This window comes from Salvelinus namaycush, chromosome 28 (genome assembly GCF_016432855.1).
Source record: "Salvelinus namaycush isolate Seneca chromosome 28, SaNama_1.0, whole genome shotgun sequence".
Lineage (NCBI taxonomy): Eukaryota > Metazoa > Chordata > Actinopteri > Salmoniformes > Salmonidae > Salvelinus > Salvelinus namaycush.
This window is the reverse complement of record NC_052334.1, coordinates 29,927,791-29,941,111: the sequence shown is the minus strand read 5'-3', so window position 1 is coordinate 29,941,111 and position 13,321 is coordinate 29,927,791. Positions and strand designations below refer to the sequence as shown.

The window sequence follows — 13,321 nt, the reverse complement described above, 5'->3', positions numbered from 1 at the left end:
TAGGTACATTATATGTTGGCACTGTACCAATAGCTGTAGAGCAGAGTTCTGTGTTTGTCGCTCTATTGTTATGACATGTTGATGTCAGCCTCCCTGTCTGTAGTGTGTGGATACAGCTGCTGAGATGATTCATAGAGTCACAAAAACAACACATACAACTAACATGCTGCTGTTGACTGTGTTCAGTGATGTGTCTGAATATGCATGTATTAGGGAGGAACCTTTCAAGGCAATAGGCCTTGTACTTTCTATCCTGAACTATAAACTCTCTCAAACGGTTTCTTCGTCAGTCAGAAACGTCAACCTGCCTCAGAATGACAGTTGAGAGGGTGTTGGAGTGGCGTCGGTCGGGTCGCTAGCGAACTTCCGCTTTGTGTTGGCGCTCGAAGACGTTTCAACATCTGTTGAGCGAAGCATTGCGCACCTGTCTTCCTCTTCCTCCTCTCTTGACTATTTTGCCTCCCGCCTTTCCCTACCCCCTCTGACTTCCCCTTTCACTCTATTACTGGTGCCATCGAGACGCCTGAGGCTTTAGCAATCACACTGTCCCTACAACTCAAATCAATGACAGAGTTGGGTTTTAGAGGCTGTCCAATCATAGATCAGTTTGAGGCTGACACAGAAGGATGTGAGGTTTATTTCTCAGTAGTGTTTGTGGCTGTCTAGTCTGGCTAAATGAGTTTTACAGACACACACAGAGACACGTAAACACACACACACACAATGAACTCTTTTAATGTCTCTTGTTATATATATTGACGTCCGGTGTCCACGTCATGAACTGAATGGATGCATTATTTCAGACTGTAAACTATCACCATGAGACGGAGGGCCTTTAGCAAGTAGTAAATTCCACCATGGGATTCCATGATACTTACGTGGCTGTGACTAGTTGACTGTCACTCTGCCCATGTTGCACACTGAGGTCTGTGTACTAGTGGGATTTCCACAGCCTACACCAATCTATCAGGGGAAGCTTAGCTAAGCCTGGCTCTCTTCCCAGCCTGTTACTGCTGTCTGTCTGTCTATCTCCGAGCAGATGCTATGCTTCCCCTGGGGACCGTCCTCAGCCTGAAATCCTCCCGTCTACAGCAGGGCTGAAAACACACTCACTGCATAAGAGAGAATGTGAGACCGTGATCCAGTCTTCCCGTCTTGATGAAGGGATAAGGCTGTGTGTGTGTGTGTGTGTGTGTGTGTGTGTGTGTGTGTGTGTGTGTGTGTGTGTGTGTGTGTGTGTGTGTGTGTGTGTGTGTGTGTGTGTGTGTGTGTGTGTGTGTGTGTGTGTGTGTGTGTGTGTGTGTGTGTGTGTGTGTGTGTGAGATTAGTGAGGAATAGGGGCTATGCCACACAGGGACAGCCCTACAGTGGTGCAGGTCAGGGCAGGCAGTATGAGTGGAGGGGTGTAGGCTAGGCCCCATACAGCCGCATCCACTAACAAGAAAGAGAGGCCTGTAGCACTGAGCAATCAGCCCTCTTTTGTCCCACTACACTACTGTACGTGTGTGTCTCTCCTCTGGGGAGGGGTGATGTGTGTCAGTAGGGCGGAGGCAGTAAAGGTGGGTGAGGAGGAGGTGAGGGGGGGTGATGTGTGTCAGTAGGGCGGAGGCAGTAAAGGTGGGTGAGGAGGAGGTGAGGGGGGGTGATGTGTGTCAGTAGGGCGGAGGCAGTAAAGGTGGGTGAGGAGGAGGTGAGGGGGGGTGATGTGTGTCAGTAGGGCGGAGGCAGTAAAGGTGGGTGAGGAGGAGGTGAGGGGGGGTGATGTGTGTCAGTAGGGCGGAGGCAGTAAAGGTGGGTGAGGAGGAGGTGAGGGGGGGTGATGTGTGTCAGTAGGGCGGAGGCAGTAAAGGTGGGTGAGGAGGAGGTGAGGGGGGGTGATGTGTGTCAGTAGGGCGGAGGCAGTAAAGGTGGGTGAGGAGGAGGTGAGGGGGGGTGATGTGTGTCAGTAGGGCGGAGGCAGTAAAGGTGGGTGAGGAGGAGGTGAGGGGGGTTGTTTTTCACCACTTCTGCTGCAGAACAAAGAGGGCCCTTTTTTGCCCCGGTGACAGATCCTATTAAAGAAATAAGCTGCACTGAGAGTGTTGTTTTAGGAGGTGCGAGGCTGCAGGGGTTGCAGGGATGTGTGTGCAGGGGTAGCCAGGGCTTGCTAAGCAGTGAGGTGTTGGTAGGAGGGAGGGGAGGTGTCCTCGCAGATCTGTGTGAAAGGAAAGCAACCATCGTTGTCACATGCGTCAACGCAATGCTAGCAGATGTGTCAAACGGTTTCTTATTCACACCTCGGTGCGCATGAACTTATCTACGAGCACACACAAGACCCGTCTGCACACACACAAGGCCCGTCTGCACACATGCGTGCATGGGTCGCACACATACTGCTCAGTGACAAATGACAGGAAGGTAGACTCCAGATGTGTCAAATGGGAGGTGTGAATTTTCTTGTGTAGTTGCGTGTGTGTAAGTGCAAGTGAATGTTTACAAGCACGAGTTTGTTTTATTGTTGCAATATCATGTTGTTCTACACTTTAATCTGGACTCCGATCAAGATCAGCAGAGTGCCACAGGAAAAAGCACTGTCCACATTCTCATAGGGGGAAATTCCAACCCAAGTTAAGCATGCGTAAATTGAACTTTTTTATGCCCTTTTCTCTCTACACATATTCTGACCTCGAACTTAAGCATGAGAATAGCATGCTATTCACCAACTATTCGTTTGGGTTGAAGATCGAAGAATTGAAGGTTTGGCAGAGGTGTGTCTACAGATATGCTGTATTCTGACCTTGACTTAATGCCCTCATAATTCCACCACCTTTACATGAGAGGACACCATGAATAAGGTCGAGCAACCTGTAGGTTGTGGAAAAACGTTTAATTTTTATTTTTACCATAGAAATAACACATATCTCCATGCACTGTAATGTATACATTGATAAGAGCTACTGTATTGATAAGACCTGGGTAAATGAGTAATCCGTTTGGATAAGGGGATTGGAAATATAAATTAATTTTTTTTTTTTTATCTATTTTACCCTATGATCACTGAAAAGTGAATTTCGGCCTCTTTTCCACAGTAAAGTATAAATAGCTGTACTTATTCAGAATTTGAATTGTAGGCCTATAGCTTCATCATTTTTGGGGGATGAAATTTGGAGAGTCAAGCCCAGGCTGTAGCCTATGGAAACATGTTCACACTGACAGTGGCGTTGAACCTACAGAGTTGATTTATGCACTGTAGAATGTTTTCATTATATGCCCAGACTTTTCCTTTTTCTTAATGACCATTTCTATCATATTAAATATGAAACAGTAGCCACCGTCAGTAATACCCACACACAGTGCAATGACTGTTAGTTTTCTTTCATTTCTAGCCTACTTTTTGCATCCTTCCATTTCATTGACCTTCCTTTCCTCCGTCACGTCCGTGTGGTTGTTCCTTAGGACGTATTACATGATGTGCAATAATGAAGGTCATGTAGCCTATTTGAATAATTATGGAACGCAGACTATACATAGCAGTTTAAACCTGGAGTTTCACAGTTCTGTGATTAATGAGGATTAGGGTAGACTGTTGTTCAACCCCTGTTATACACTTTTCTATTCTTCCAATATTTCATGGGTTGAACAATTGAATATGGCAAATTTCAGGATGAATCAAACCCCTGTATTTTTTATTCAACAATTTTGTTCTGAAAGTCTCTCCAACCCTGTTTATGTATGGTTAATAAATATTTTCTAACCCTAAATAATGTACAAGATCAGAGTATTTTTTTAATATACTGATTGGCGCCGAAAGGAGATGAATATGCGTGTACTTAGATGGCTTTCTGTCATTGATCCCTATTCTGAACCTGTCTGTCGAGAAAATTATAATTAAAGGTACACCATATTTAAAGGGGATGGCTTTAGATAAATGTACTTACTGAAAACACTATTGAATGAAAACTCCACAAGAAAATATTTTGGCCAGCAAGTTGGATGGTTTTCAGCAGTTGAATTACATTTATTCAGCGTGCGTAAGGGAACCATGCCTGCAAAGCCCATTACGCACCTGTATATGTTAAGTCTGAATACCAACTACTGAGAAGTGTTTAAATCAAAACGCGTAAAAAAGGAATAGATTTCCTAAGTCTGAATTGGGCCCATAGTCCAGAGCAGACATTAATATGCTATAACAGGCTGGCCAGTGGTTAGTATTTGCTGCCTTTGTTAAAGTGATATTTGAACCACAGGCTGAAGAGCCAAGGCTTCTCTCCCCCATGTTTACCCAAGGGATTACTGACTCCTCCAGCTCTGAAACCAACATCTCCAAACACCTATTATTTGCTGACTGTTCCTTACCATTAAGTCCCAGAAAAATAAATATGTCAACCGCAGAGTCATCCACAGCGTTTTCCAGTAAGCCACAGGTACTCCTTCACACTATTCACCCCTCCCCTCTCCATAGAAAAACTGTTTGTCATAATGCAGTAAGGGAGAAAACATTCCAAATCATGGGCTATTTATTTGTCTAAATCGAGATCTGAACTTTTATTAAATGAGGTCTAAAAGGTCGTAATGACTCCCTCCTGTATGGGTGAGTGTAAATAAGGAAGAAGCAGTAAACAGAGTGGGCTTATACTTCCCTCCATTGGTAGGTAAACAGGAAAGACATTTGGGGATGAAAGGGGGCTGAGTTTGGGTATGCAATTTGCCGTGCTTCTCTGTGTTTCTGAGAAAAAGCATCTAGGTTGCCTCACTTGCACCATCAGGCAGAATTAAAAGTACGGGCAGAGGCCTCTGTAAATAATTCTGTAATTCTTTGCGTGTCCACTTGCTGCGTATGACGTCAGTGAATACAAAGTGAAAATGTTGTTGGAGGAAACCCCCCGGGCATGTGTGTGCGTGCACATAGCGAGGTGTGTGTGTCCACCCAGACAGGAGCAGACTTGAGCCTATATAACTAACCTGAGGAGTAGAAAGGGGGCATAACAAAGCAGCAGACAATGCTATGCTCGTCCTTTTTTCCTCCTTGATAGAAACTTCTGCAGTCATGTCACAACGACTTTCAGAAGAGCAAACAGAGAGACACAGATGGGGAGAACTGAGGAAAAAGAGCCTGTGATGGGCTCTTTCTCTCCATCTGGACCAGGCTGAGGTATTTAGGCTCATTTGCAGTGCTTTCACAAGGGAGCTTTAGTGGGATTATCTACAGTGGTGTGTGTGTCTGTTTCTGTCTGCCTGTATTTCTCTCTTAGTGTGTGTTTGTGTGTATGGAGGGTTAGGGGGTAGCTGAGAGGTTTGGGGGTAGCTGAGGCCGAGTGTTTCCCTTTAGGAGGTTGTACTCGATGCTGATGGGTGTATAGGTCGCATCAGCCAGGGTCAAAGAAGCATCACCTCTACCCTCTCAGCTGTACCTCTCCACTAATGAAGGAACTTAATCATGCCATGGCTCTACAGGCCTCACCTCAGGCCTCTAACTGGATGGCTGAGGACACTAGCATATGGAAGTATTAAAGCAGAGTCACTGTATACATGGCATATGCCAGCTCCCTTTTGGCCCACTCCTGTACCTAGTCAGAGTGAATGATGGGAATGTTTGTCCCAGAACATAGGTTTCTTCTGAAACCAATCGAACATATTCAATTTACAGACTGCATTCCAGCGGATTTATCAGTCAGTCAGTCAATATTTGCTCTGTTTCTAATCGCAGAAGCCAAGAGACTGAGCCCAGAGAGAGCGCTCGCCGTCGCCTCACGTCATTCCAAACAACAGACTCTCTCCATACCTCCGGCTTGACTGGCCTTAGAAATGTGTGTCCTTTATGTCTTTAACAGCCCATGTCCAATTCCACATCAGATGACATCACGGGTCTCTTAAAGGAGGTGTTTTTCCTCTTTGACATAAGTGCTGCTGCTATGTCACCATGTCTGCAGGTTGTGCATCTGGGAGTTTTAGTGAGGATGGCTGGGCTGGCTAGGTGGTTAGGCAGGAAAGCACCCAACGTCAGACAGACGTGACACTTTTTTCTCTCCTGGCACTGATACACCTGTAGGCTTTTTCAAAAACACCCATCTCCATTTCAACATCAAAGTGGCCTTTGAGATAGCAATTGGCACCGAGGGTGAACCTTTCATGTGATTTGTGGAGCATAGGCGTGGCCGAGCTGCTGACTTAGGGTATGGACACACCTGGCAGGTGCACACACACACACACACACACACACACACACACACACACACACACACACACACACACACACACACACACACACACACACACACACACACACACACACACAGCTGTGTGCACATAAACACTAAAACACTCGCCTCTCTTTGTTTACTATGAAGAGAGACTGCACTGTCAAGAAAAATAGCAACGCAAATGTCATTGTCTATTTGCATTCTTTGTACAGTCTGCGTGCCAAATGCAAATAGAATCTACCTGCCCACCCTCCCCATACCCCCCTCAACCTTCTGAAGCTGTGTGAACACACCCAACAGAATAAATATTGGCAACAAAATACAGCAATGATCTATTGAATTCTGTAGAAGTACAATAATGCGTGTGGGAAAGAGTGTGGTAGTATCATAGAAACAGGATAGACAGCAGTAAAGGGCTATGACTGAATGCATGCATGTGCATACACATGTCTCTGTTTGCATGTATGCAAGTTGATGAACTGTACACACAGTGTAGTGCACCATGGCTGCCTCTGTTGCCTCTCACCTAGGGTTAAGCTACGAAACAAATGGTCCTCTTCCTCTGTTTTTCTCATAGTCATGTATGTTCTCAGCCCAGCCCTGTGTCCCTCGTCTCTGGTGAGTTCCTCTTTCTCAGGAACTGATTAACTCTGGGTGAGATACATAAAGTACCAACAGCCCCTCCCCTCGGAGGATATGTGACGGGTGATGTCATCACGCAGAGAGAGAAGACGGAGGCTAAATACGGTTAGGGGATTAATTCAGCTGAACTCGGTAGGGAGGAGAGGGGAGAGAGAGAGGAAAGGGGGGGAGGCAACTGCATGCGAGCAGCGACAGGGAGGGTCTTAACACTTCAGTCATATCTCTCTTCCTATCGCACGTCTTCCTTCTCTCTCTCTGATCATCAGCAGAACATTGACGTACACAAAGCTGCTTCTCAGAAAGCACAGGGTGACTCTAATCAAAGAGACTGTGCTGTAGGGTTCACTTTGTAAAATGTTGCTCATAGGCCTACTGTACAGCAAGTGAAGTGTTTTGGGACGAAGTGACCCAAAAGCAACATAGTGTATTTGAGGGGAAGAGGAGAAGGGAGGAAAATTTCGAATACTTTCAACATTAGTTGGAAAAAATAATGTGTCTCTGCAAAGCATTTGTGTGTGTTTGTGTGTATGGGTTTTTGGATCATGCTGTGTGAGGTGAGCGTTGTGTGTTTGGCAGATCATTGCCGCAGGGGAGCTTCCTTCCTGTCCATCAGGTTTCCTAGCTGGATCTGTAAACGTTAATAAAACGCCTCCCTCCCCCTGTACCAGCCTCTTTGCTGGCAGCCATGGAAATGCAGGCTCTACACAAACACACAGTAAAGCCCTGAGCAGCCCGACCCGCTCTACTCTGCCAGCCAGCCAACCGACAGGTGAACGTATGCAGGCCAACCAGGGTACAGGCTCTCATTCATCTCACAATGGGATAGAGGGATGGTCATCTGCTTTGATGGTATACTTAAACTTCTATGCAGACAGCTGGTTAACTGAGGATATCGTAAAGTCTGTGTTGTGTTTTTAATTTTTGATATATTTTTTTACACTGAAATATTTAGGAAGGAATCATGTAAGGATTGTCATTACAGATGGGGTGGTGGCATTCTCTATTTGAGTCCACTCATATCATTCTTTTACACCTTTTTAACACAAAATTCCCCTTCCCTAAATTAAACCATGTCACTGTATAGCAGGATGGGGCCTGGCCACCAGGGTGTATAGTGAATAAAAGGCCACTCTGATGCCTTGAGTGCAGACATGACATGTAGACAGAGAGGAGACTGCTTTACCGTATGTGCATGCTTGTTTCTAACTACAGGAAGCCAACACACTGCCTGTTTCTCTTCAGCAGTGCATGCACGCAGACACAAACAAAATGCAGTACATATAATTTACTACATACAGACATAGCCAGCAACTCTATCACATTTCACACAAACACAAAGGATATTATTATCTATTCCTCCCCCTTCCCTCTCTCCACACTGTTCTCCTCCATTTTCAACGCCTCCTCAAATAGCCTCCAGCCTGGCAGCCGATGCTCCACCCCTCGCCCTTCACCCCCTCGCCCCTTGCTAGGATCCCCATGTCCCCTCCATGTGGCATACAGAACCTCCTGGCTCCCTGCATTGGCCAGTTGGTCGGTTTTGACTGGGCTGAATCCACCCTATCCCAAATAAGCATAGCAATTCACCCATCCAGGGCAGCCACTAAAAACCTGTACAGTAGAACCATAATAAACATGATTTCTCAACAGGAAGGATCATTAAACCCTATACCCATCTGATCTGACTGGTGTCAGCCATGCATGGTCACACACCCACACACCAGCAGCCTTTAGCGGTTGACTCATCCTTGTAACACAATCCTACAGTCTTTCACAGGATCACACATTAAACCACTTTGATATGCATCACTACCCAAATGATGGCTCTAACGGCTTTAGCATATTGGGCTAAATCTGTTAGCATAAACCATCTCTTTAAGAGTATTAAGTCAAGGAGCCACTTATGTGGTCACCCAGGTATGAACATCTGACCAGAGGCAGCAGGGTGAGGCCATAAGCGTTTGGTATTAGCTGCTTGGAGACACACAGCTCCTCTTAGCGGTCTCTGATTATGCATTAATACACTTTACTGTTTCCTCTGACAGTGCCACTCCCCACACCCTAATACCACACAGACACGAACACTGCTGCACCATCCAACACACAGCATTGTCTCCCATTAACTGCAATTGCTGGTCAACTGTTGTTGATCCTCCCACACACTGACCGTACACACACACACTCATGGACACGCACTCACACGGCTACATTTTCTTGTATCATCTGCATATGACTCATGTGTCTCTTTTAGTCTCCAATGATGGCACCCTGTTCTCTTATCCCCTACACCAAGAATAGCCTCTCTCTCTCTCTCTCTCTCTCTCTCTCTCTCTCTCTCTCTCTCTCTCTCTCTCTCTCTCTCTCTCTCTCTCTCTCTCTCTCTCTCTCTCTCTCTCTCTCTCTCTCTCTCTCTCTCTCTCTCTCTCTCTCTCTCTCTCTCTCTCTCTCTCTCTCTCTCTCTCTCTCTCTCTCTCTCTCTCTCTCTCTCTCTCTCTCTCTCTCTCTCTCTCTCTCTCTCTCTCTCTCTGTGAATCCCTCTACACACAGCTCCTGATATAGCAGTACATTAGACTTCTGACAAGACAAATATTCTCATGTACCCTGTAAGTACTCACGTCTGGGTTCCCTGGGCCCATCCACAGTCACTTTAATGGCACGGTGGTAGGTGGCCACCTGAGGAGGACCGGTGAAGACTGTGATGGTCAGAGTGAAGCTCTTTCCTGGGTTAGACAGAATAGAGAGGGCCTTGGTAAGTGAAATGCATCAGTAAGACATAGATTCAGGAGGAACATCATGTGTGAGGGTTTATAGGCTTGGTTAATTAATTGTGGAAATAACAGATTTTTGTGGAACAAGCACTTTGGTAATAACCACCACAGGCAACTTGCTGAATTAAAATTGCCTTCTGATATGCCTCTCTTTTAAGTTTGTGAATTAAAGGGACCACCTCCTTGATGAGCTGAAACGTGGGCATGATTTGAATTATTGAGAGAATGTACTCCAGATTCTCTGAAAGGCTTACAGCAACAGTTTATTGTTCAACAAGGCCGATTGTTGCACGAGCATCCTTGAGCTCTCCGTCTGCATGAAAGGCGTGGGGAGAGCGCTGGATCATGCAACGGTCCGTTTTTCATCTCAGGCTATGAAGCGGCGCTTTAATAAAAACAAGGCATAGCCTATCTTGTTAAAGAGACTGTTGGGGAAAAAGGAATCCTGGGGTGGGATAATTGACTACAAAAATGAAAGGAACTACTAGAGCGTTTTCCATTCATCAGTCAGCGACTATTTAAAGTGTGAATGCGCGGGCCAGGAGGAAGGAGAGGGAAGAGAGAAGGTTCTGGTGGAATGTGAGCTATGCGAGCGCTAGTTTTTAAAGGTGTGTAAACAAGCAAGTCCCAAGCCTTGAACTGAATATTCTGGTCCAGGCATTTTGCTGATTTGGACATGTAAAGACAATGGTATAATGTTCATATAATATACAGGCTGCGGCTACTAACCCGATCATCTTTTGAGAGGGGCGTGCGTGATGGTCAATTATAGAAAGAACTGTGGTAATGCCTCAGCATTAGGCTGTAGTTTGAAATTGGGCTTCGCTCTTTGTCCATTAAGCATTATCAAACGAAATCTTAACATGTGGAATAATTATATTGTGCTCTGGATTCCCTCTCTTCTAATAAACACTGGTAATGGTGGTGCGCTCATTAAAGCTATTACACCAGGAGATGAATTTCGACGTGGTTTTCATCTGATTCTCACGTCCCCTAACCTTTTTATTTTATCCATTAATTTATTTGATCACTTTCTTTGTTTAAAATCGATTACCAAAATTAGGTATACTCAGGCTATAGTTTTGCAAGTCAGTGCAATGACGCATGCAGGGAGGTGTTTTGTATGTGAAGTAAACTCTTCATTGTTAATGATGTAAGATAGAGGTCCTTCCGCTCACCTCGTCCGCTCCTGCCCACGAACCGCAGGTCGTTGAAGCGGGCGACCTGGTTCTTCATCACCGCAGACGCGTTCCTAAGCTCCGCTGAGTAGTTCTCGTCGTTCCCCGCCATCACTGTGACCAAAGTCCCGTCGGGCACATCACCGAGTGCGACAACCTGTGAGAACACAACGCGGTCAACCTGGATCACCATGCTAAACAAACACAGACTACACCAAACCACATCCGGTGGAAGAAAATAAAACGCACCATAAAACTAAAATATTAGACCTGATTTCCAATCCATTAAAAAATGCATTTTATATTTAGTTAGAAAATATTTGGGTCCAAATATAAAGGCCTATTGTGCTATAGGTGGGTTAAATTACATGGTAAGATTCTTCCTTGAAGCAAGCTTTCAATTTAAACACTTAATATTTAAGCTATGGAAATTATTTTTACATTTGATCGGCCTATATCCAAATCGCTTTTAAAAAGAATGTTAGTACATTTTAATAAATAAGAATACGATCTCAACAAGCATTTTTACATTTGGATGTGATACAATAAAATATATTTAGGCTATTTTACAAAACATTACACTTTTAGCCCACGAATTCTATCACTTCCTGGTGTATAAATATAATTGATAACGTGCAGTGAAGCATCGTTTCATTGCTTCGAAATATGCAGATTTTATTCTGCACTGAAAGGCCTTTCAAAATAGCAATTTAATAATAACTAGCTTACCAACTATAATTAATTAATTGTATTATTATCATTATTATTACTAAATTATAATTATTTGTATTATGTTGTATGCTAATTGTTCCTTCATTGTATGTAGGCCTATTTGCAGTTCGTGCAAATCCAAACACTAGGCTATGTAAATGTCATATTCAATTAGGTCAAATGCAACTAAAAAAAGCAAAAACTAAAAAACTCTACTGCCAAGTTATCACTTTGGTAGGCTAATAGGATTTTCACAACTTGATTTAATTAAATTATTTATATTACATACATGGCTCTGCGTAAACTTTGTAATACTAATGCCAGTTTATGCCCTGTTGGCTATATGAAGCTCAAGAAAGCTTAAAAATGGCATTTGACACTTGAGTTCAAATTATTCTGCGGTAGCAGTAATACATCATTAGGTCGTTCATTATTTTACAAGTGCCCATTTGTAATTAGTAATTTGCCTTACCTTGAAAGCCACAGGGAGTGTCTTGTTGCACCTCCAGTGTGAGGGCAGCACGGAGCAGAGGAAGTTTGGGCTGTCCGTACGGACCAGTTCGCCAGCGTGGTCTGACAGGACGTCCACCACATTCCTGGCCTCGGGTCGTGTCCTCAGCGGTCCAGGGGTGCCCATGGTCCCGCTGCCGTCTCCAATCTTGCTGCAGGGGAACGACGTGGAGGGCGGTGTGAACCGTCTGGTGGTGGTGGGGTCTACGGGAATATGCATCACAACAGCTTGGGTCACGGCCACTTCTCTAGGGGTTTTGACGAGTGTTCGGGGCTCTTTTTTTGAATATGTGTATTTTCTCGTTCTCTGACACTTGCTCCTTTGGTCTCGGCGAAGTCCAGTGGTTTACGCGATGATGGAGCTGAGCGCACGCAGCCCCCGGTTAATCTATCACGATGAGTCCTGGACTGTCCAGTGTGTGTAGTAGATGTTGTACCTTGCAGAGACGATAACGTTTAATGGTTGCGTGTTATATCATCTGCTCAGGATGTAGCTACCTGACAAACATCAAGTTGGTTTCTGTTTCTCACGGACTACAACAAAACCAAGAAACCGCAAACTCCGATCTAACCTCTTTCTCACTGTGCTCTGTTCTGGTTGCCTATGCTATGGCTCACTTTCTATTCTGCACTATCCAGCACTTGATGCGACGCCCCTCCACACTACAATTTTGGCCGCATATTAGAAAATAAAGGTCTAAGGCAAACTATAAAATCCAGTCGTTTTTGCAATATTCACGGAAGCTGACGATTCGAGTGTTGCTTGTTTGCGCTTCAACTTCACAGCAGAATTTTCTCAATCTTGTTTTACCCTCGGTGACTGAATGAGCTCCTTCAATTGAATTATGCTCATCGAGTCTCGCCAAAGTAGGCTACAGTGTACTCAGTAATTCACAGTTCTCGACGCAGAGTTTGAGACGCAGAGGTCCGATGGTTACACGCGGACGTCAAGTGAAGAAGTTTCTTTTTATTCAATGATTTTTGTTCCTCGGTATCAAATGTCCTGCCACTTGCCACATATTATCCTTAATGAAACTAAAAAGTATGTCGAGATCCCAAAACTATTTTCTTGTGAACTATTCTCTCTCTAGGTTGAAATAGGCGCTTGACTGAGTGGTGGTGCGAGAGTGAAGACTGCCGTGATATTATTTACTCGAGTCATTTTACTGTTTAGTGGTTGGAGTGTGCGGATGACTTCGACCAATGAGTCGCCTGGGTTGGGCTTTCTTTCATTAGACCAATCAACGTCTCCGGAATATAAGCGAAGTGAAGCGCTCTCTGCTTACTCTGTTATACACACACGATCTATTATTGACAGACTATGTATCTTGTG

General features: G+C 44.7%; 1 protein-coding gene across 1 annotated transcript in view; it reads right to left on the bottom strand.

Annotated features, from left to right (window-relative positions):
- The window catches only part of runx3 (RUNX family transcription factor 3), a 39,561-nt gene extending 26,453 nt beyond the window's left edge, over positions 1-13,108 (bottom strand). The window contains exons 1-3 of the mRNA XM_038967544.1: positions 11,951-13,108; positions 10,768-10,924; positions 9,437-9,541 (exon numbers count right to left, since the gene is read on the bottom strand). Of these exons, the coding sequence (XP_038823472.1) occupies positions 9,437-9,541; positions 10,768-10,924; positions 11,951-12,208 (520 nt within the window). The 5' untranslated portion in view covers positions 12,209-13,108. The remainder of the gene's footprint in view (positions 1-9,436; positions 9,542-10,767; positions 10,925-11,950) is intronic.
- Positions 13,109-13,321: the final 213 nt, after the last annotated feature.